Source organism: Gymnoscopelus microlampas, assembly GCF_963454915.1.
Source record: "Gymnoscopelus microlampas genome assembly, chromosome: 8".
NCBI lineage: Eukaryota > Metazoa > Chordata > Actinopteri > Myctophiformes > Myctophidae > Gymnoscopelus > Gymnoscopelus microlampas.
In genome coordinates this window covers 51,141,796-51,161,201 of record NC_139945.1, presented here as the reverse complement: position 1 = coordinate 51,161,201, position 19,406 = coordinate 51,141,796, and the positions used below count along the sequence as shown (strand labels likewise).

The 19,406-nt window shown below is 42.7% G+C and overlaps 1 protein-coding gene across 2 annotated transcripts in view; it reads left to right on the top strand.

Moving 5' to 3' along the window:
• The window catches only part of strn4 (striatin, calmodulin binding protein 4), a 31,494-nt gene extending 13,578 nt beyond the window's left edge, over positions 1 to 17,916 (top strand). The window contains exons 6-18 of one of the 2 annotated variants that reach the window (XM_084063841.1): positions 2,237 to 2,414; positions 3,252 to 3,408; positions 4,970 to 5,065; positions 5,658 to 5,776; positions 6,135 to 6,304; positions 6,946 to 6,993; positions 7,187 to 7,308; positions 8,267 to 8,434; positions 8,658 to 8,798; positions 9,621 to 9,719; positions 11,420 to 11,506; positions 12,053 to 12,237; positions 13,282 to 17,916. In XM_084063841.1, the coding sequence (XP_083919967.1) occupies positions 2,237 to 2,414; positions 3,252 to 3,408; positions 4,970 to 5,065; positions 5,658 to 5,776; positions 6,135 to 6,304; positions 6,946 to 6,993; positions 7,187 to 7,308; positions 8,267 to 8,434; positions 8,658 to 8,798; positions 9,621 to 9,719; positions 11,420 to 11,506; positions 12,053 to 12,222 (1,555 nt within the window). In that variant the 3' untranslated portion in view covers positions 12,223 to 12,237; positions 13,282 to 17,916. Of the gene's footprint in view, positions 1 to 2,236; positions 2,415 to 3,251; positions 3,409 to 4,969; positions 5,066 to 5,657; positions 5,777 to 6,128; positions 6,305 to 6,945; positions 6,994 to 7,186; positions 7,309 to 8,266; positions 8,435 to 8,657; positions 8,799 to 9,620; positions 9,720 to 11,419; positions 11,507 to 12,052; positions 12,238 to 13,281 lie in introns of both variants that reach the window. The other variant, XM_084063840.1, reaches the window with a different exon arrangement.
• The last annotated feature ends 1,490 nt before the right edge of the window (positions 17,917 to 19,406 follow it).

The following is a 19,406-nucleotide window of genomic DNA, read 5'->3' as shown; positions in this document are numbered from 1 at the left end:
AGGGGCCCAATTCATTCCCACTATGGCTGCTGTGCATAGAGCCTAATATTCGCAAAGAGGTTTTTTTTTAAATAATTTTTTTCATTTCTTATATATCAATGAATCATTGAACAAACTAAGCAGCAAAAATGTGTTCACTCTGCCATTATTTGACTTTTTTTGACAACATCGGTATCTGCAATCATGCAACCTACTGTATGTGTTTAGATTTTTAACCACTTTCACCTGGTCTCCCTATTTTTTGTATGTCATTATGGGGTGAACATTTTCAAAAGTAAAACAAAAAAAAAAACGTTCTAAAATAGCAGCTCTACAAGGTCACAACGTGTTGCGATGCTTTGTGAACTTGAGATCTGCTATTTTAGAAAAATTGTTATAGGCTTAATTGTTTAAATAAAATAAAGTTCAGTTTATGTGTAAGTAGCACATACACACACACACACACACACACTACACTCTCTCTCTCTCTCTCTCTCTCTCTCTCTCTCTCTCTCTCTCTCTCTCTCTCTCTCTCTCTCTCTCTCATCCTCTCTCTCTCTCTCTCTCTCTCACTCTCTCTCTCTCTCTCTCATCTCTCTCTCTCTCTCTCTCTCTCTCTCTCTCTCTCTCTCTCTCTCTCTATCTCTCTCTCTCTCTCTCTCTCTCTCTCTCTCTCTCTCTCCTCTCTCTCTCTCTCTCTCTCTCTCTCTCTCTCTCTCTCTCTCTCTCTCTCTCTCTCTCTCTCTCTCTCTCTCTCTCTCTCTCTCTCTCTCTCTCTCTCTCTCTCTCTCTCTCTCTCTCTCTCTCTCTCTCTCTCTCTCTCTCACACATATGAAAACTGGTGTGGCGTTCTCCTTTTCTTAGAACTATGATGTCATTTCTTTGACACAGATTGGGTTAAGGCATGTGGGCAGCTGCATGGCCGTTGACATTAAACACTGCGCTTACTTGACAGTGTGGTCATAAATCTGACATTCTGTAATGCTGTGTTCAGACTGGCGGCAACAAAGCAACAGGCTACAAGTCATTTTTTAGTGGAAACCAGCGACATGAAGCCACAAACTGAAGCCTGACACTTGACCACTGCATGATGGGCGTGACACGCTACAAATCATAAGCTGAGCTGGGTTCAACTTCTTTCAGCACTCCAGTGACGCGGTGAAGCTTCAGCTTCAGCTTTATGTTTTTGTTTCACCATTGCCACTTTGCCCTTCTTTCTTCTCATAATTCCAGTTCTGTTCCGTACTGGAACTGTGCTATTTAACCCTACCCTTTTCATTTTCTGGTACACTAATGAAAAAAAAACTGCCGCTTGATGGAGGGTGGAGGTAGGAGCGCTTGAATAACACTTCAATCAACAGCGAATAGGCTCTATTCACAGCAGCCATATTATGAAGACATTCACAGGTGTTACCAATGATACTAATGAAGGCTCTGTTCCATTCTGGTCAAACAGAGTCAGGGTGCTTATATTGTTGCATGTTGGCTCACTGGAAACACTCTGTTACACCAGTGGGTCTAAAGTTGGGGTCCAGGGACCCTCATGGGCTTCCAAATGGCCCCTTGCGGGTGTGTAACTCTGAGAGTGTACAAATGGAACCAAATGGACCCTTAAGGGTCCATTTGGTTCCATTTGTACACTCTCAGAGTTATGGGGGTCGTGGAAACCACTGTGCTACACTAAATGGAACAGAGCCTTCATTAGTATCATTGGTAACACCTGTGAAGGAAGTGATAATATGGCTGCTGTGCATAGACCCTATCAACGACAATGTAGCTGGCCATGCTTGGATGTTTTGTTGCTTTGTCACGGGCAGACTGAACACACTGTACGGGAGCAGTTTGCAGTGTGCAGACTCTTCTGCCTTTTTAACCACATACATTATATTACATGAACTATTCTCGGCATGTCATGATAGGCAAACATTCGTCAAAAATAGCAGATCTACAAGCTCACAACACACCGTGTCACGACACGTTGTGACCTTGTAGTTTCAGCAAAGAGATTTGGTGTGGACGGAAGAAAGGAGGGGGGCGTATCTATGTTCCCAAGGTTCTAAGTTACCCGCTTACCTAACCCTAAGGTAAGTGGGGAACATAGATCCTGCGGAACATAGCGATGACCCGAAGTAAATAACTTAGCAAGGTTCTGTACGAAGTACTGTATGTACTGTAAGGTTTAAGTGGTTAATTTAACCACATACTTTGTGCATTGGGGAGCAGAGGGGTTAAAGTGTGTGTGTGTGTACACATTTAGGAACGCGGGGAAGGAAAGCTCTAAGGAGCGTCTGGGTGGCTCAGTTCTCGACAAGATCCCGTTCTTGCACGGCTGCGAGGATGACGATGAGGATGACAGCGACGAAGAAGATGACTTTCAAGGCATGGCCACGGACTGCATCGACGGTCCACGCAAGAACAAAAAGTCCCGCGTCAAGGTATGTTTACTGTCATGAAGGAAGCCTTGTACAAGCTGAAGCTCGGCTTGAGAAGGACTTTCTTTTATTTAAGCAATATGTATTTTTAATAATGCAATTAGTCAATGGTTAATGAAAAGGATGACTAAAGGTAACGTAATGTTATCTAGACAGATGAGCATGTCCGTTACCATGGAAATGTGGGAATATTTGTATATATGCTCTATGCACAGCAGCCATATTATCACTTCCTTCACAGGTGTTACCAATGATACTAATGAAGGCTCTGTTCCATTTAGTGTAGCACAGTGGTTTCCACGACCCCCATAACTCTGAGAGTGTACAAATGGAACCAAATGGACCCATACGGGTCCATTTGGTTCCATTTGTACACTCTCAGAGTTACACACCCGTAAGGGGCCATTTGGAAGCCCATGAGGGTCCCTGGACCCCAACTGTAGACCCACTGGTGTAGCAGAGTGTTTCCAGTGAGCCAACATGCACAATATCATCACCCTGACTCTGTTTGCCCATGAATGGAACAGAGCCTTCATTAGTATCATTGGTAACACCTGTGAATGTCTTCATAATATGGCTGCTGTGAATAGAGCCTATTAATCATGATTGAAAAGCACTATATGTACATAGACGGAATGGCAAACAAAAAAGCGCGAAGACATATGACAAATAATGATAATGATGAAAAATAATCCTAAATAAAAATACATAAAATGCAGATAAAATGATAGTGAGAAAAAATACACTTATGTCCATGACTCCGCTGTTCTCCTCAATAATCTCCCCCCTCCGTCTCTGTGTGTTCCTCTCTTGCATCCTTGCACGGTCCTGTCCCTGCAGATGGGTTCGGAGCCCATGACCACAGAGCTGGACCCCGAGGACGATGAGGACGAGGACGACTCGGAGGACGCGCTCAGCGAGTTTGACTTCCTGGGCTCGGGGGAGGAGGGGGAGGGTGCGGGAGAGGCCCGGATCTCAGGGGACGGACGGGAGTTAGGTACGCTGTTGCCGTAGCAAACCGCCAACTGCCGCCAGCATTGGCACCACTGCCTCCATCACTGCCACCAGTGTATATATCTATCCCCCCCTCCTTCTTCTTGCCCTCCCCCCATCTTTTTCTCGCTATTGTCCTGGCATCTCCTCTTTTTTGTCAAATAAAACTGTTGTCATTCCCAAGCACTCGTCTCTCTGTGCCTGTTTCATGAACTCTGTCGATCCTGTCGCTCTTTCAGCTGTGATTTCACTCCTGTTTTCTCTGTGAGTCTCTTTTGGTCAGAGATCATGCTCAAAGGACACCGTGCATGTTGTCTGTCCTCAGCCTCAGATATACTTCCTTGCACTATGGTGTTACTCACTGAAAGCGACTGATTTTAAGCCAACGGCTAATGATTGATTGGATTTTTCCTTTTTACCCCCTTTGTGGTGTAGACGGGATAACTTGTAAAAGAGACTGCGAGCACTTGTCAGTTAAAATGTTCAGTTCACACTCTGGCATGAAACACTTGCTCAAAAAAGCACCAGCACACACTTGAATTCCTTTTAGGATCTCTTATTTATTGATGACCTAGCAGCAGTTCAAGACACGGGCGTTTCGGCCCACAGCCACTGAGGAAAGGCCGTGGGCCGAAACGCCCGTGTCTTGAATTGCTACTGGGGCATCAATAAATAACAGATCCTAAAAGGAATTCAAGTGTGTGCTGGTGATCTTTTTTTTGAGCGGAGCGTGCAGACAACCTCGTGTCTCCTCTGATACACATGAAGTTGCCAGGCGGTTCTTTTCACTGGTGAGGACTTTCACTGGGAGGGCGTAATGTGTATGGAGGAACACGCTTATCCCTGCCAAATAGCTGCCCTGACCAAACTATTGTAGTCACTAATGCAGTGTCAGAGATCGCCCTCCCATGCCGGCTTCCCACCCTCAAACTCGGCCAGCTGTGTGTGTTGGAGTGCCTGGCCAAGCCGGATGTATACCGCGGACTAATCAAACCCCTCGTCTCTGCAGTGGTGCTCAGGAACTTTTCCCCCTGCGCCACCGAATGCCCACCAGCATTGTTAGCCGTCGGCTTGAAAATCTGTTGAAATGTGAAAATCCGTGAGTGACACCATCATGAGATGCAGTATTAATGAGGCTTTCCCGTACATTTTAGATACTCTGAGGCACATTTACCGTCTTTCACCCCCCCTTTTATTTATATTTTCCCGTTTCGCTATCTGTTCCTTTTCAATCATAGTTGACATATTCCAGGCATCTCCACATGTATTTCTATTCCTGTGCAGTATAAATTGTACCATAATTTGCCTCTGTGCCTTTGTCTTCCCTACGGGTCTGTTTCTCTTGGTCTCTCTTCCATCTGTTCTCCCTTCTCTGTCCTCACTCTATCTCTCTGCATGACTGTGTGTTTCTCTTTTTCTCTCTCTCACACTCACACACACACGCACACACACACACACACACACACACACACACACAACACACACTCTGTTTCTGTGTCTCTCTGTCCCTGTCACTCTCTCTCTCTCTCTCCGTCTCTCTCTCTCTCTCTCGTTGCCGGGTTCAGAAAACCGCAGGAACAAGTTACAGGGCATGATGTCGGATTTCCCTCCCAAACCCTGCCCACCCCCCTCTGTATCAGGACCAGCTCGTTCCGGGGAAGGTAAGAATCCCCCATTCCTACAGTGTAGGACCTCCCCCCTCCCACCCCCCTTCTTCCATCACAAATGCTCATCTTCACTCTCCCCTGTCTCCTATTCGCATGGTTGTAGATCACGTGTCTTAGCATTTATCGTTTTGGTTTGTCTTGCATTCTCTCTCTTTATCTCTCTTGTTTTTTTCTAAGTTCACGTAAAGGAGACTTAAATTCCTCCTCAGAAGATGAGGGAAGTTGCGCTTAAACTCTATATACTTTGTTGACCAGTGTTGCTCAGGGCTCTATACTTGACCACCTTCATGTAACACCAAATCTCTTTGTCAAACACATCCAGTCTACAAGTTCACAACGGGACACATTGTCAGCTGGTAGATCGGCTATTTCTGCCGAGTTTTCGCCCCCAGAATAGGGACGTTAGGGTTCATATGGTTAAAACGTAGCCTAACATCTCTGAGACTGAGTGTGTGTGTGTGTGTGTGTGTGTGTGTGTTCGACAGCGTGATGTAATAAAGAATGGTGGTATTGTTGCTGCGGAGCGACAGCAGTGACCGGTGCACTCCCCCCCCCCCCCCCCCCCCCCCTTCTCTGGAACCTGCAGGTGGCGCTCTGGGCTTCTCCTCTGACGTCTTCATCATGGACGCCGTGGCCGGAGCCGACATGAACCTGGGCGAGCTGGCTGACCTCACTGTCAACAATGACAATGACCTTTCCATGGATGTGAGTGGACTTATTTATTAGAGCTGTAAACTGTTGATTTGATCTTCTTAGTGATTATTCTATTGATTGCTTTTTTGATTCATAGAATAACAAAGAAGTACATTTTTTTTTATCATTTATATTGAATCAAGGTGAAAAAAAACTCTGATTAAGCGCTTAAAGGTGTCATGCAACAATAGCGAAAATAGCCAAACTATAAGGTCACAGTGCGTCACATTGCAACGTATTGCGAACTTGTAGATCAGCTATTTTCAGTATTTTTGAAAATCGACTTTCGGAATCTTCGCATAACCCCCCCATCCTAAAGTGTGTGTGTGTGTGTGTGTGTGTGTGTGTGTGTGTGTGCTGTCAGATGCAGGACAACCGTGAGGAGTTCAAGAAGACGTGGAACCCTCGTTTCACGCTGCGGAGCCACTTTGATGCCATCCGCGCTGTGACCTTTCACCCCGAAGAGCCCGTGCTGCTCACAGCCTCCGAGGACGGAACGCTCAAACTGTGGAACCTCAACAAGGCCATGCACTCCAAGAAGTAAGGATCCCTAGTCACCCAGGCCACCGTTTTGGGTCCGATTTTGGAGAGTCCGTAGACCACTGATTAAACCTATATTTTTTTTTAAGTAAAATCAATTTGAAACTAGAAAAAGTGCTCCTCGGAGCACAAGTCTCCGCCAGCAGAATTGTGTTGGGAATGTTGTCTGTATAAGTGTCTGTATAAGTGTCCTATCCGTCCTGTCTGTATAAGTGTCCTATCCGTCCTGTCTATGTAAGTGTCCTATCTGTCCTGTCTGTGTAAGTGTCCTATCCAATTGTCAGCCATTGCTCAGCCATTTCGTGATTATTCCTGTCTTACCTCACTTTGAAAGAGGCTAAGACTCTTTCAAAGTGAAATAGTGTGATCTGATTGGCTAGTGACGTATAGCGGCCTATAAATACATGTGTAAATACATGTGTCACTTTGAAAAGAGTCTAAAAAAAAATCCCACTAAAGTACAAACATCTTTGTCTCCGCCAGGAGACAAAGATGTTTGTACTTTAGTGGGATTTTTTTTAAATTGAATTATTGACTATAATGACATGCCCAAAATAAGGAGGTTTGCCAGGTTGAAAATGGTTAACTCAACGGTAGTAGCAGGGCTGATGGAAAACTAAAGCACTTTGGTCTTCCTACAGGAATGCTGCGCTGGACGTTGAACCCATCTACACATTTAGAGCTCACAGGTGAGCAGAGACTCGCACAAATGTTATTTCGTACTTTGTTGCGCAACACTATCCTGCGAAAAGAGTGAAAATAGCAAATCTACAAGCTCACAATACATCGCAACGTTTTTTTTTAATAACCGATTTAAATGGATTAGTTCTATGAACTGTGGCACCCCTACATACATGCAACTGTTCTGTGGTATATGTCCAGTGGGGCTGTCCTCGCTCTGGCCATGGGAGACGATGGAGAGTCGTGCTACAGCGGAGGTCTGGACGGAACCATCAGATGTTGGAAGATCCCAGACCTCAACGTGGATCCTTATGACAACTACGGTGAGTTCTGTACCGCTCTGCCATTAACCCATTCAGACCTGGAACGCATCTGTGTCACTTTTTTTTTTTTTTCAACAATATGTTTATTTATTTTTCTTTTTTTTCACAAAGTATTTCAACATTCAATACAAATACAATAAAAAAGACAAAAGACATTTACAATAAACCATACAAAACGATCAATGACAAAAAACAAGAAACAAAAGAAAAACATACAATACAATGACATCAGCACTACTCCTCTCCAGATTCTTCCATTAAATGTGGCAGATTATTGTTTTCCATATATCGAATGAAACAACCCCACACCTCCTGAAACATTTCTTGTTTGTCCTTAAGTATATACGTGATTTTTTTCTAGAGGTAGGCATAAAGACAGTTCTCTGAACCATTGTGCAATGCTTGGTCTTCTCTGTCACTTTTTGATTTGAGCTAAAAAAAGCATTATTTTACACTTCGGCTATTCATAAATAGCAGATATACAAGCAAGCTTGTATATCTGCTATTTTTGAGAAATCGTGAACATTTGTGCAAATCTTTGAATATATTATGTTTTTAAAGCGAACATTTGTAACTCAAATCTTTGCCTCTGGGGGGTCCCTGGAACAAAATAATTTGACATGGGGGTCCGTGGCCAAATACAAATAATTTTGGGGGTCCTTGACATGAAAAAGCTTGAGAACCACTGACATAGTAACATAAGATTTATCAAAAAAAACAGTTAGGATTTCGAAGACATTTTGTAGAATCGGCCTCAGGTCTTAAAGGGTTTAACTCATGTTTTGTTTGGTTCATGTATTGATGTATTAACCTTCCCCTTCTGGAATTCTGGTAGTTTACATAATCGTATGAGTACAAAGTAACAGAACATGTTAAGGTTGATGATTTGTTAGTTCGATTACATGCCGAATGTTCGTTGTGTTTCTTATGTATCTCTGTGTGTTTTGCGTGTGCTCAGACCCTGGCATTGAAAGCAGCACCCTTGTCGGCCACGATGACAGTGTGTGGGGACTGGCGTACTCGGGAGCCCACCATCGACTGGCCTCCTGTTCGGCCGATGGCACCGTCCGTATCTGGGACCCCCAGAACTCAGCTCCTTGTCTGTCTGTGTTCAACAAGGAGAAAGGTACCAGTGTTTGACGTAACGGTTTCAGAAAGTGAACGAGCTCGTTCGCGTTCCCAGCAAATGAACTAGTTCTTTTGAACGAATCGATCATGAACGACACATCACTAGTGTGGTGGTGGTGTCTCATATGTGTGCGTGTGTGTGAGTGTGTGCGGGCATGCTCTGTTTCTCTACATCGTGTGGTGTGGTGTCCTAACCCCTGTCTCTTTGTGTCCTCCCCTAGAGCACGGCACGCCGACCTCGGTGGCCTTTGTCACCACCGACCCCAACCAGGTGGTGGTGTCGTATGATGTTGGCGAGACGCTGCTCTATGACCTGAACACAGAGCAGAGCATCATGGTCCTCGACACGCAGACCAAGGACGGTAGGTTTTCGGACATGAATGCTGTAAAGTCATTTTAGCCTCCCTTACAATACTAACCTTTTCTAAACCCGTACTGTCGCTTGTCGTCAGTACCATACAGTGCTGTAGAAACCTGTCTCTCATAATACGCTTCATCTCAGCGACATTATATCGTCTCTTGTCGGGTGGAAACCTCATCAGTCCAAAACTGTTACTTTTCAGGATTCAAATGAACCCATTAAGACCTGGAACGCATCTGTGTCACTTCTTGATTTGAGCTAAAAAAAAGCATTATTTTACACTTTGGCTATTCAAAAATAGCAGATCTACAAGCTCGTAGCGCGGCACTCGGTGCCGCGCTACGAGCTTGTAGATCTTGTAGAGCTTGTAGATCTGCTATTTTTAAGAAATTGTGAAAATGTGTGCAAATCTTTGAATATATATATTGTTTTAAAGCGTTTTTAACTCGAATCTTTACTTCTGGGGGTCCCTGGAACAACATATTTTGAGATGGGGGGTCGGCGGCCAAATGCATATAATTGTGGGGGTCCTTGACATGAAAAAGTTTGAGAACCACTGATATAGAAACATACGTTTTTTCAGAATACTGTTGGGATTTAGAAGACATTTGTAGAATCGGAACCTCAGGCCTTAATGGGTTAAAAAACGCCATGCTTTTTGTGTGGCGCTGTACTGTAGTATTATCAAGTAGGGCGTTAATTTACGAAAAAACACAGAGTTTGAATATGGACGTGGGAGGATTCTGCCCGACGGCAAGCTATTCTATTGTTGTTGATCTCAGGGCTCAAGGGATCATTGTTGTGCGTTTGTGTTCCTCTGTAGGCAGCGAGCTGATAAACCGTGTGGTCAGTCATCCATTAGAGCCCGTCTCCATCACAGCACATGAGAACCGCACCATCCGTTTCCTCGACAACAAGACAGGTGTGTGTTGGTGTGCATGCTGCTTATACGCGATTCTATAAGGTTTTTAGCGGTGCCAACCGCTCTACATTTGACTTTGTCTGTGTGTATGTATGTATGTTTGAGCACGGCAAACGCAGTGTGCAGCCACCAGGAGGCAGAGTTTAGTAAAACACATTTTTGGAATAAATTCACAGGGATTTAAAGGCATTGTAGGGAACATTAAGCCTAAATTTAAAAAATATGTATATATATATTTTTTGCATTTTCTCCCCTCTATCAGCCACTATATAATGATGCTGGGGTGTTTTCCTTCATTGAAACACAGTCCTCTGTCTGAAATCCGTATTTTCCCTTCTGTTTATGTTCATGTTGTTTATGTCCGGGTCGTAAATAAACGCACGCATGTGCGTGTCCGTGCGCGTCCGTGCCCGTATCAACTTTTTACTTTCGGTTTTAAAACGCTCTCAAACTTCTTTTTTGAGGCACATAATTTACTTTTAAAAAATCGTTTGGATAGAATTTAGTTGTTTAGCTTCATATATGTGGTCAATTTATCATGAAAGAGCCTATTTAAAAATATAAATTCAGAGAACCGTAGGGTCGGCCATTTCCGCGAATTGTATCCGCATAAGGCAACCTATTTTGGGCATGACTCATTTAAAAAGTCCCCCCTGCGTCACCCCCTGGTGGTCGGGGAAAAGAACTGCTGGAGGGGCGGTGTTTGACAACAGTTTTTTTCTTTGATTATGTCTGAACTCCCTACAATGCCTTTAACATTGTTTCTCTAGTTCATATATAGCCCACTTAAATAAACTCATCAAAGGCACCGCTTCCTTCACACAGGGTGTGATTTTTTTTTTCTCCTTTCATCAGCTTGTTCCTGGATTAGGGGTGCAACAGTTATGCATTTTCAAAATAGCAAAAATATTGCTTGTAGATCGAGATTTTTTGCTATTTTGGTTAATCAGACTAATCAATTTAGTTGATTTATAAAAAAATAAATCGCTGCATTTTTCCATGTTGATTCATTGAGATATAAAAATATGCTTTTCAATTAATCACTTATTCCAGTGTTGATTTTGACAGCAAATTCTGATTTCGTCTTAGTCTTTTGAATAACACACCTATTTTACGGTAGTCTTCTGAAATTGTTTAGTCTTAGTCTAGTCTTAGTCGACTAAATATCAAAACCTTAGTCTTTTAGTCAAAATGAACACTGACTTATTTGAAAAAGTAATAGGCTCTATGCACAGCAGCCATATTATCACTTCCTTCACAGGTGTTACCAATGATACTAATGAAGGCTCTGTTCCATTTAGTCTAGCACAGTGGTTTCCACGACCCCCATAACTCTGAGAGTGTACAAATGTAACCAAATGGACCCTTACGGGTCCATTTGGTTCCATTTGTACACTCTCAGAGTTACACACCTGTAAGGGGCCATTTGGAAGCCCATGAGGGTCCCTGGACCCCAACTGTAGACCCACTGGTGTAACAGAGTGTTTCCAGTGGGCCAACATGCACAATATCAGCACCCTGACTCTGTTTGACCATGAATGGAACAGAGCCTTCATTAGTATCATTGGTAACACCTGTGAATGTCTTCATAATATGGCTGCTGTGAATAGAGCCTATCGCTCAGAAAAGAATGGATAGTTGCAGTCCTATCCTGGATGTGGTGGCATGTGACTGAACTGCTTTCATGTATTGGTTTCCAGGAAAAGTGGTTCATTCAATGGTGGCCCACCTGGATGCAGTCACCTGTCTCACAACAGACCCTAAAGGCACTTACCTCATCTCTGGCAGTAAGTTCTGACTGGCTTCCATACAGTAATAGGAACTTGTTGATCTGAACTTCTTTTTGGAATGAGACTCCTTCAGGGAGAGAAAACTACTGACCAGCCCTGATTGTATTTTGAAGTATTGATTGTTTTGAAATGCTTAGGTTAGGCGTTTCACCAGCTAGTCAACTACTATAACCACTAGCCGGCGCTGTTGGCAGCAGTTAACTAGTTTTGGACAACATACCTATGTACATACATTTATGCAGGAAAGAGAAGATTCCCCGCATAAGGGCTTATTAAAGAAAAGAGAAACAAAATCAAGTTAAGAGATCTTTTGTTGTAATGGGCTGTGTGCATAACTGTAGGTTTCCAGAAGGTGGCATACCTTTGAACTGGAAACACACGTGAAGGGTGTCATTATGTGTTTCCAGTTCAAACCTGCTGCCCAGCCACAAAATGTGCCGGAACAGGAAACGACTAATGGTTATGCACAGAGCCTATTGTGTTCCATCCATGCTGATCTCTATCATCTGCCACCACTTCACCCCTTTCGCTCGCCCTCTGCAGGCCATGACTGCTCGGTGCGCCTGTGGATGCTGGACAACAGGACGTGCGTGCAGGAGATCACGGCCCACAGGAAGAAGCACGACGAGGCCATCCACGACGTGGCCTTCCACTCCTCGCAGCCGTTCATCGCCAGCGCCGGAGCCGACGCACTCGCCAAGATCTTCGTCTGACGACACACCACTCTGGTGAGATGCTTGCAGGGTTATTAAGAGACTAAAAACTAACTAAATAACTCCAACTAGAATTGACAAAACATTTGAGTTAACTGAAATGAAAAAAAAAGAACAATACTTTACCTAACTGAAACCTGTGTTTAGAAAACTAAAATAATAGAGAAAATGTCAGTATCCGATATCTTTCATTGAAAATGGCTAAAATAGCCTTTACACAAGCTCACGGCGACCAAGAAATAAATAGAAAAACTTCTGCTATTTTAGCTAGAGTTATGAAATCCAAACTAAAACTTGAAGTCTTCACACAAAATAAAAACTAAACTAAAACCAGCAAAACCACTGTAAAACTAATGAAGTCAAAACAAAATAAAAATAAAAATAATTGGAAAACTATAAAAACCTTGTATGGTTGAAGTGTGCTATAGAGCCAGTTATCTGTGTAACTGGAGTGCTGTGGCACTCAATGCTGAGTAGATTTTAATGCAAACTTCAATAACCATGTTCGATAAATGCTTTTGATGATGTGGTACTTAAAGTAATGTTTGCCTTTAGAGCAGTGGTCTTTGGCTATTTTCCAAAAATCTTGAAAAAGATTTTCGATTTTTTTCCAAAAACTGTTCGGATTTAGATTTTTTTAAACAATCGCCACAGTGGTTAAAGTGATGTCTGGGGACCCCCAGGGGTCCTTGTGGGGGTTCCAAGGGGGTCCCCAGTAGAATTGGTTAATAAAGCCTCCAAATCAGTTTTACCGCTTTAACCCTAAATTATACTTTTTGAAACATTTAGAAAAATCTTGAATAATTGTAACAGTTTTTTGTTTTGTTTTCTGACAAATCCCCAACATTTTTTAGCATGAATCTCTTCCCTGGCAAAATATATTTTCAGGTGGGGGTCCGCGGCCAAATACATATCAATTTGACGGTCCTTGACATGAAATGTGGCGTGTTTGAGAAGCCACTGTTTTAGAGAAATGTTCAGGACTCCAAATTGTAAAAAAAATTGCAGCAGTTATTTACCTTTTTTCTTTTCTTTGTTTTTGTTTGTTTTATTACTCAGAGTCCTACAACCACACTTGGGCCAAAAGACTGAAGACTACAATGGACAAACCTCATCCACACACACACACACACACACACACACACACACACACACACACACACACACACACACACACACACGCCCATGTTGTCCTGCACCCCACTGGCTGGGTTCGCCGCCACAGGACGCCACTTCTCTCGATTCCTGGCTGTTCCCCATGATGCCTCAGTGACTCGTTGCGATACTAATCATACCGCTTTTTATATAACTTCAACTTCCTCGGCTGCTCCGTTTTCAACTCTTAATGTTTGGGATTAACACTTTTTCTACACTACAATGATTCACTTTAGATGTTACCCCCCCCCGTCTGCCCCTTAACGGTTACTACAAGACACTGTGTATGTACTGTATGAGTTTGTCGTGTGCTTGGAGCCGCTCGCACGGCCCACAGGGCATGCAGAAGGAGACCTGTGCGCACACACGTTCATATGCACATAACGCACATTATACACCATTTATTTTGGCGCAATACTGTAGATGCAATGCTTCATTCACTTGTTGCTAACATGATTGTGGACACGCCTAATGACAGTACAGTCAGTAGGCGGCGCAGAGACCATCCGACCAGCCGCTGCACAGGAGAACAATTTTGGCTCTTTTTTGACTACACAAAACTGTGAACCATGCCGTGCTGTGAAACATTTTGTTCACAGGTTCTGGATTTGTTTCCAAACGCTACGGCTTGGTTCTTCTGATCCCAATTTGGGCCCTGCTCAGGAGGTGGTACTAACCCAGAGTTCTGAGAACCCAGAATTCAGAACGTATACTTTCAACATGTGTGTAAAATGGCAGATCTACAAACTCACGTTTTTTTTGTGAGTTTGATTCTCTCTTTTTTTAGGACGTACCGCTCCCCTTCAGGGGTGGTTCTGGTTACAATGGAAACCTAAACAGGTTATGGGAGGTTCTGGGTTAACCCCTCGTTGTACGAAAAGAGCCATTTGTTGTCATTCCAAAGACTCCGGAGGAGTGTATGTGGGGAAGTAGCAGTCGGGGGCTGGAGATGGGCGTGGTTTCGTTTTGGGTGCGGAGAGACATAAAACTAGCCAGTCACCTAACAAATAGCTTTAATTTCAACCTCATTGCCAGGACACTTAAGTCACACTATTTGTACGTCTTGAGTAATACGGTCTCCTGTTTCGAGAGTTGGTGTCGTTCACATGTCTGCTTGTCTTGTGTGCGTGCCACAGTGTGTATGTATGTATGTATGTATGTATCGGTGGGTGCAAGGGGAACATAATGTCCACTAATAGAGGAAGCACTATTGTCATGATCAGTTTCAGTACTTTAACCTTCAGACTGCCATTCACTCATACAGTATTAATCAATAGAACAGTGGTTCTCAAAGTGGGGTCCAGGGACCCTCTGGGTTCCTAGTGGGGGTTCCAAATTGACCCTTACAGGTTTGTAACACCGAGACTCTGAGAGTATACAAATGAAACCAAATGGACCCATAAGGGTCCATTAATGAAATGAAAAAGTTTGAGAACCACTGCAATAGTGAGGTAGCTATCATAGGAGCACAGTTAAACTCTCTTGACTAGAATGGTAGAAAGTCACTCTGTGTATTCTCAGCACGTGCTGAAGATTTTGCCAGTTGGCAATTTTTACTGTGTGTGTGTGTGTGTGAGAGAGTGTGTGTGAGAGAGAGAGGGCGAGTGAGAGTGAGTGTATTTGCTCGCATGTGCACTAGTCAAATCTCGGTGCTAAGACCTCGTTTAGTCTTGAGTCAGAATCAGGGATGTGTGTGTGTGTGCGCACGTGTGTCAAGTATGTTTTTCACACTCACTGGGCTATAGATCATATTGAGTGAATGTTTATTTTTTTATTTTTTTTTATTTTTTATTCACCTCATAATCAAGTCAACATACATTTCATAATAAGAATGGTGGTGCCGAGTTTCATTTCAGAGATGTGTACGAAGTCGGCCTTTATCATTTTCAAGGTTGGTGGCTAAGATTTCCCAAAGTGGGAACCAGCAAAATTAGTTAATATAGCATAAAAATCACAGACTTATTAGGGTTAGAGATACCAGTCCAGATCGTCTTCTCCCTCATTTTATCCTGATGAGGTGGGGTTCTGATTTCTGGGTGGTGCACTAGCCGTGTAGCATTGGCTCCGGACCTTTATTTATTCAGACTTTTAAGAGAAGTAAATGCGAGGACATCTCCATCGCTCACGTTGTGAGGTGACTTTCCACTTGCTTCCTGTTGTTGTGAGGTGTGCATCAGTTGCATAGTCACAGCAGAGTGCTATAATGGTGTGAAACCAGCCATCTTTCCTGTGTGAAAAGAGCTGGGGGGGTGAGGGGGGGGGGGATACCTCAAGGGCAAGAGAATAGAACCCACGATAAATTCGCCCCCCTTTACTTGTGTGTTGAAAAGACTCGTAGACAGAGTATGCACTACAATAGTTACAGGGGTATCTCGGAAGGGTTGTCATCATGTTATAAGATAGCAAGTAAGAATGCTGCTGCTGTTTTTTTTTAACCTAACCTCTCCACCGCAGCCGTGGGTACACTATCGCGTCGGGTCACAAGTTGTAGGGAAGTGTTGAAAGCCGACCGAGGCTTGTTGTTGAAAATTACATCAAGCCATATAGGCTATTTTTTACTTTTTTTCACACCTTCCAACCGACTGATCTCCCGACTTCATTCGACTGCCAGTAGTCTGTTTGGTGGAGAGCTACCCCTAAACGAGCAAATTAACCACATCAACACTAGCGTACCTATTCTGCGGCGAAGATTCAGCAAAAATAGCAGATCTGTGCTATTTTCGGCGAAGATATATGGTGTAGAGGGAAAAAAGGAGTGGGCCTTGTATAGACCGCTGGTAGACTCCGGTGAACTAAGTATATAGGATTTAAGTGGTTAAACCTTTGAGAGGGGAGTGCTACTGCTTGCATTGGGATGAGGGTCGAAAGTCACACAAATTAGTCTCCTCTGTTCCTGTGCTGCCCCTTCCTGTTGTTGTTCTGGTTGTACTATTCTGATTGGGTGTTGAGGGGGCCTGTATATGGATTTATCCAATGACCAGGACAGCTGCTTATGAGCTAGAGTAGAGCATGAGTACAATGATTATAATCAGTAACTCTTCTCGCCCATCTCCCTGGCGACATTGTACTGATAAGTGATAACTGCAATCACGTGTGAGCTTTAGGTACAACTTGCCCCCGTAACATCTACAGTCCACTTCTCAGATGGATCGCATGAATTCCATCAGGTAGCTAGCGAGCAACTTTTAACTCCTCAACAAGGCCAAAGGGTCACTTTAAGGGTCAGAAGGTGAGATCTGAGTTTCCAAAGTAGCCTGGAGAGATAACCCACTCCCTCCTTATGGGGGCACTGGTATTCTCTTGTCAGTCAGTTTAACTTTAATGTTTTTTTCTCAAACAGGGTGGGAGTACAGTATGCTGTTGGTGCAATCTTACATCAGATCCAATAACGTTCTACATAATTTAGCTTTGTCATCAATCTGTCACAAAGAAAGGCCAGTTGCTACTACAGTACAGTATGGCAACTCTATGCTGTTATGATACTTACAGTAAGTAGCCTACTGTCTGGCTATCGTGTTGCACTACATTTAGTAATAGATGGGATTCAGATTATTTAAGTTAGGGCAAGATCTCATTGATGGTAAAGACATGTCACAGTCACGCCTGATTTATACATGGTTGCGCGTCGTGTCTTGCACAAAATGTAGCCAGATCTACAGGCTCTGTGAGCCTGTAGATCTGGCTACTTTATGTGTGAGACGCTGGCGCGCAACTAAGTAGAAATCAGGCCTTAGAAACAGGGTGCAGAAATGTTTTGCAGGTATTTCTTATCTGGGACGGGCTGTGGCCCGCATTTATTTTCAGTTTGATTTACTGTAAATGAATTGATGTTATTTTTCTTTATTATTATATATATATATACATAAACTTAAACTATGTTCCCTTTCTGAGAATAGACAAATCAATGACACACTAAAAAAAGAGGCAAAAAGTAAGTGAGAAAAGAGGCTGTAAATGAAAAGAGACTGGATAGGCCATGTTGTGCTGTAAATGTCCATCATTTTCATGTTCTATTTGTTGCATTTGTTTTCTTTGATTCTGAATTATGGTTATGATTATTATTAAAATGTAAGAATACTGTAGTATCATAAGTGAACCATTCTTCCTTGCTAGGCATAGAAACTGCTTGTGATTGACAATGGCAAACTATAACTTGTAAAAAAGCAAAACAATGAAAAAACCTGAAAAAGTAAGAAAATTTGTAAAAAAAAAAACTGGAAAAGGCATAAAGTAAAAAAAAGTAATCAGTCAGAGGCCAAGGTAAAGGACTCATTTCTTTGTTTTTATTTTTTTAATAGCAACTTATCACTGTGTGATATTTTGTACATCATATTAAGCTGTATTCAAAATATTTCCTCTAACTACAAGGGATAAGAGACCTGCTTTTTATTAGTTTTGTTTTATTATATATATTTTTGAACTGCATTCTAGCTTGTATCAAATGACAGTTTCCCTCTTTTTGTTTACTTTACGGGTCCCCTGCTGTATGTCATTAAAGGAGAAAAACACAAAACATTAAGAAGGATTTTGTACAGTGAACTCAAGCCTGTTGTGTGTGTGTTTTTTTAATGCATGATTTGTACTCTACATCTCTCTCCTTCCAAAACATAGAAGATAACAGTGTTTACTGATGAGGAAATGTACACTGGTAAAACTACCCATTGAAATGTATTCATTTTCCCAATGTGGCGCTGAAGGGGTCAGCCATGTAGAACAGGGTTAGTCTAATCATTAGACCAACCCTGTTCTGATTTAGCACCAATCTGGGAACCCATCGCCAAATAAAAAAGGAAAAACAGTGCCCTCTGCTGTTTTTTACATTTTCATTTAGCTCTGGGGGGAGCAAAATGGAGCACCCAGTGATGTGTTCTACCGTGGTACGCTGTATACGTAGTATGCCCTGTAGATTTTTTTTTCGTCGCCACCGTATACCTTCAAAAACTGTTCAAAACAGCGTATCTGATACGTTGATACGGTCTGATACGCTACTGCCCAGGACTCCAGGAGTGGCTGGGGGGCAGCAAGAATGTGGGCTAACTCTGAGTTGATGGCTTATCATGTGTGTAGCTATTGTTCTTGAGGTGATAAGTAATGGCTGCGACGGAATTCACACATTAACTCAACAACGCGAATACTAATGAAGTACTCTAATCAGGCAGTGTTTAGAGTACTTCATTCCTTGCGCTCTTAAAGGTGACTCCACACCAGACAGACTAGTTCTGACTACTTCAGACTACTTCACTGCAACAGACTGGTATTTGGTTGGCAAAAGTTGGTATTTAGTCTGTCAGCCGACTTGCCCTTTGATATGCTAATGCGAATAACTTCCAGCCCAATCTAGAAACCCATCACCAAAGGAAAAACAGCGCCCTCTGCTATTCTTGAGAGATTACTTTCAGCCTAGTTGCCAGGTCTGCTTATTATAAGCGACTTTGGGCTTGTTTCCCTGCAAAGTCACTTGGATGTTCCCAGCGTTTTTCTTTTTTTCTTCACTGACGTGCAGTGGTGTAAAATAACTAGTACATTTACTCAAGTACTGTACTTAAGTACAATTTTGAGGTACTTTTACTTTACTGGAGTATTTCCAATTGTCTATACTTTTACTCCACAACAATTATTTGAAATGTTAAGTTACTAGTTACTTTGCAGATATAAATCATTATGAAACATACATTAACCACTTTAGCCCTATTGTATACCTATAAGCTATTTGAAAATAGCAGATCTACAAGCTCACAACGTGTTGCAATGCACGCGTTCTGAGCTTGTAGATCTGCTATTTTCAAACATTTTAGTACTTTTACTTTTGGTACTTTAAGTACATTTTTATACCAATACTTTAGTACTTTTACTCAAGTAAATGTTGAATTCCGGACTTTTACTTGTAACAGACTCGAGTACATCTATTGCATTCAAGCCTGGAATTTCGTCATTTTAGGGGCAAGGCCACTTGGCCTTTGGTGTTATTTTTTGGAGGGCGCAAAGGCCAAATGCCAGGGCAGGAAGGCCATCCGAAAAAATAATAAAGA